The sequence below is a fragment of the Gekko japonicus genome, unplaced genomic scaffold (genome assembly GCF_001447785.1).
Source record: "Gekko japonicus isolate JY-2015 unplaced genomic scaffold, Gekko_japonicus_V1.1 scaffold1660, whole genome shotgun sequence".
Lineage (NCBI taxonomy): Eukaryota > Metazoa > Chordata > Lepidosauria > Squamata > Gekkonidae > Gekko > Gekko japonicus.
Window position 1 is genome coordinate 401,287 of NW_015171552.1, and position 4,521 is coordinate 405,807.

General features: G+C 47.2%; 1 protein-coding gene across 1 annotated transcript in view; it reads left to right on the forward strand.

Annotated features, from left to right (window-relative positions):
* Positions 1 to 1,668: 1,668 nt before the first annotated feature.
* Positions 1,669 to 4,521, forward strand: part of OSBP (oxysterol binding protein) — a 14,250-nt gene continuing 11,397 nt past the window's right edge. The window contains exons 1-2 of the mRNA XM_015419701.1: positions 1,669 to 1,876; positions 4,343 to 4,515. Of these exons, the coding sequence (XP_015275187.1) occupies positions 1,681 to 1,876; positions 4,343 to 4,515 (369 nt within the window). The 5' untranslated portion in view covers positions 1,669 to 1,680. The remainder of the gene's footprint in view (positions 1,877 to 4,342; positions 4,516 to 4,521) is intronic.

Here is a 4,521-nt window from a genome sequence, read left to right on the forward strand (position 1 = left end):
AGCAAAAGTGTATCCCCACTCTCGCAGGAACTTGCGCACCTGTATGGTGAAGAAGGCTAGCTTCCCGGGGCTGCCATTGAAAGTCGCTTCCAAAGCATCCTGGGGCCTTTCCCTCTCTGGTTCCTTCCGGATGGGCCGCCGCCGAGGTTGGCTCTTCAGGTTCCTCTTCTTCGGACTTCTCCATCCATTCTTTCACCACTTATGGGAAGTTTTTGATGAGAAATTGGAGCTCCTCCTTTAATTCCCTCACCTCAGCTCGGAGGTTGGTGTGGCTCCGGTTGGCATAAGCCTCCTCCCCATGCTCATCCATCAATCTCATTTACTCCGGGTTGTCGTGGAAAGTGTGCGGTACTCGTCTCTTCTCCCGATTTGGGCGCCTCTGCGCTCCTCTGTGTCCCAAAGTGTTTAGGAGCCAGGCGGGCTCTTCCCGTCAATTGCTGCTCTCCCGCCTGCTCTTCGCCTTGAAGAGCACTTGCTTCTCAGGTTTGGTGCGTGTGGTTTTCTCTCCGTGCTTTTGGTTGGGGTCGGTAGCTGGGTGTTCTTGGTTTCAGAGCCGATACCCACACTCGCCCCAGCACCTCCGCATTCATCTGCCATCACGGTGGTGGGGTGATGGTTGGGGAGAGTAAAGGGAGTTCTAACACTCTGTCAGACTCTTGGTCGAGTTACTCTCAACAACACTCTCTTCAGCAAAGATTTGTTTATTGAGAAAAGTAAGCAAGTTCCAGGTTAAAGCATTCTTGTGTTAGCACTAACGATTTCGGTGAGTACCTAGTGTCAGCTATGCTGCCATGGGGGTGGGGAGGTTGGTTGTATTCTAATTGCTTCTGCATTCCTTCTGTGCTTCTTCGCTGCTGCAATGCTTATCTACAAGTTCTGCAGGTGGTGATGTTGATGTCTGGATTTCTCGGGAGCCGTGGGAGAGAGTTTGGTTCCCAGCTTCAGTGCTAAACATCCAGAGCTCTTTTCTCCTGCGCGCGGGAGGGTGGCTCATTGGCCAGGCCAGTGGGGGGGTGTGTGTGTGCATACGAATACCCTATATCCTATTATGCCCAGGGGCAGCCACCATTCTTAACAGTTAATGCATCTATAGCTCTTCAATAAAGTATTACCTTTTCTGAAAGCGTGTATACGTTGTTGGCCGTGGGTTCTGACACCTAGTTAATATAGGCAATATGAAAGGATCCCTCCCCAATAGCAGGTCAGACACACACACACGTCACAATGCACCTAACCATTACATCTACCCCCCCATGGGAATGCAGTATCCCACTACCTATAAAGCAATCAGGCTCCAGAAAGTCTCCAAGCATCCCCCCCCCCGCCCGCCCCAGGAGGAGGTATCATCCTTGGGAAAGTTATGCCGCTAAGAGCAAACGGCTCACACATCCATCTATCACTCCCCTTCCTGTAGGAATTTCCCTTCCCCCTTTTGTTACGGCAAACAGAACTGGGTGTGAGGTTTGACATCATAATTGTTTGCTTAGCTCTGTTTCTATTCTGAAACTATCAACTATGACTTGACGGTGTTATCTTTCTGTATTGTCTAGGAAAGAGGAGACAGTGTTGGGTGCTGATTGTTCTAGAAGGTGGTTTGTTGCTTCTTTTCCGCTCAGACCTCTAATACCTTTTACATGTTTGGTTCCCCCCATGTGTCCTGCTCACAGATCCAAGGCAGAGATGCGGCACACCTGCCGGGGTACCATCAACCTGGCCACAGCCAATATTACAGTAGAGGACTCCTGCAATTTTATCATTTCCAATGGCGGGGCACAGACCTACCATTTGAAAGCCAGCTCAGAAGTTGAGAGGCAGCGCTGGGTTACAGCCTTGGAGCTGGCCAAGGCCAAAGCGGTGAAGATGCTGGCAGAATCAGGTAAAGTTGGGGCAATACATATAAGCTGTGGGGCGGAGTGGTGGCTCATTGGGGAAGGACGCACTCTCTGCCCCCCCGTCTTCATTCTCTCGGAACAGGGCAGGTTTGGTGTTGGCTGATGACAGTAGTGCAAGTGGGAAGCAGCGGAGGCATCACCAGGCCAGTGTGGAGTTTTCAGCCATCTCTTCCTCCCACTCCCCTCCCCTCCCCCCTCTTGGGCTTCCTCTGGCACTTTGAAACCCTGTGCCTGAAACATGTATAGGGTTAAGATCCTATGGATGACAGTGTCTGGTCTATTCTAAGCATGCAACAGCATTCATATGAGAGAACATGTCTTCCCGTTTGTCCTGTTCCATCCTATTTACAGTTCCAACTCCTTGGGGCAAGGATTTCTGCCGAATGCCTGATACTCAAATTGCTCAGTGTCCTCTGGATCATGTGTTTGTCCTACCAAGGCGGGCAACAAGCAACCTGGGGACCTTGTACTTTAATATGAGGCTCCTGAAAAAGGCCTCTCTTTTTAAGCATCAGGTTCCTCAGACCCCCCGTGGGAGCCAAAAACACACCGCAGCGGTCGATACTGGAGCTGCCCTCCATAGAGCGCTCAGTCGACTGAGCCACGCTGTGAAACCTGATGGCTGCTGAGCTCAAGTGTCTGTCCGTAGCTGGCTTGTTTGACTGGGTAAACTGACCATCCCAAGGCAGGGTCAAGTGACCATCCCGATATGGGATCATGCAGCCTCGGGCCGAGATGATTGTGTGCCCTCAGTTCTTGGGCACCGTGTTTTCCTAGAGGATTCTGCTACTTTTGTATTAAAAGTAGGTATTAAAAACAGGTTTTAAAAATAATCCGTATCCAGTTTTCTTCTCTGGACATATCCCTCTCTGAATTGTCTTTCTGCGTGGTAGAGATTTGCTTTTTGTAGAAAGGAAAACAAGTAGAAAACCCTCCACCATTTACTGTTGGAAGCATTTCTTACATTTTCATGTTCTAAAGGCTGGATATCCGTAAAGAGGCATTTGGCACATTTATGGTGGAGAATTTCAATCACTGTCCTGAAGCCATCTGCTGTCGGGCAGCACAGACTTACACGCTCCCTGTTCCGTCCATTTAGTCAGGCCGGTCGCCCTCAGATGTCAGAGTTGCAAATATTCACTATATTTTAGCCTCATGACATTTTTAGCCCCTTTCCCCAGCTCTCTCTTTTTTCTCTTGTTATGATTAGGCTAAGAAAACACCAGGAATGGAGGCCATTTTTAAAAATTGAATTTGTCCAGCCAGCCCTTTCAAAAAAGTGATCTAATCCAGTGGCCTTCATCACATCTTGTGAATATGAGTTACATTAGTTAAAATACAAGCAAGGGACCTGCAAGGATTTATGGTGGGATTTCACTTTCCTCTGTATCCCCTTGGCGGCCCTTTTCCTGCTTCCCCTTTACTCACCCCACCCCTCTAAAAAAATCAAGTGTGGTTATATTCGAACAAATTCAAAGCTGTGTGTAGAAAATACTGTTATTGAAATAACACTTTTAATATTTAAAGACAGTATTGCATGTTTTCCTTACACTGTTTAAATGTAAGAGAAAGAAAAATGAAAGCACTAAAAACAGCAGTAATTTTTGCACTCCCCACCCCCCACCCCCCAAATGCATAATGTCCCCGTGGATGCCCTTATCCTCTCCTCTGTCCCAGCTGTCTTGTCTGTTGAGGTTATTGCATCACCTCATCCCTTGCATGACTTGTTGGTTCCATATTAGATGGGGCTACAACAGCCTTTCTACCTCAAGAGAATTTTTAACTTTGGTTTTGTTTTTACCTGCATAGCGAATTGGGGGCATTCATATTTATAATTTCATCCTCCATCCCTTCTTACAAATCATTAAAGGATGATATATTCTCTTGTAGTTTGTATGGGAAATCACATGAAAACCCTTAATTACAACTTTGAAACTACAAAACTTACCTGATATTGTACCTGCCATCCATTCATTGTTGTTAAGAAGCAATGGATCTAGAAATGGAAAATATTCTGCAGAAAACCAAAGCACTGGAAAGCTTCTGCCGTACATCTCTGTTGTTTACATCCCACTTTACATAGTGGGGACCTCTAATGCTAAAAGGAAGAACTATGGCTGATGATCTCTGTATAGTCTGGAGGTTTCTAGTGATCTGTTTTGAACATCTGCAGTATCTCAGTTAACATTTTAATTCTGTGCTGAAGGGTAGGAATTCCATTCTTTGCTTCAAATGAGCTAGTGAACTAAGACTTCAAACTGTTTTCAGCGGCACCAGTCTGGATTAAGATAGCTGAAAGTCTGTCATTCTGTATTATGGGATCTTACCTCATAATTCTGTGAAGGTACTTCCCCATACTGGGGGGCAAAGAAGGATATGGGGATGTGGGATGTGCTGAGTTCAGAGATGGGGCTGTTGAAAGTATTACAACTCTAGCTTATTCCTCACAGATGAGTCAGGTGATGAAGAATCGGTTTCTCAGACAGACAAGACTGAACTGCAGAATACCCTGCGCACTCTCTCCAGTAAGGTGGAGGACCTCAGCACCTGTAATGACCTGATTGCCAAGCACGGAACCGCACTGCAGCGCTCTCTCAGTGAGCTGGAGACCCTCAAGCTGCCCGCTGAG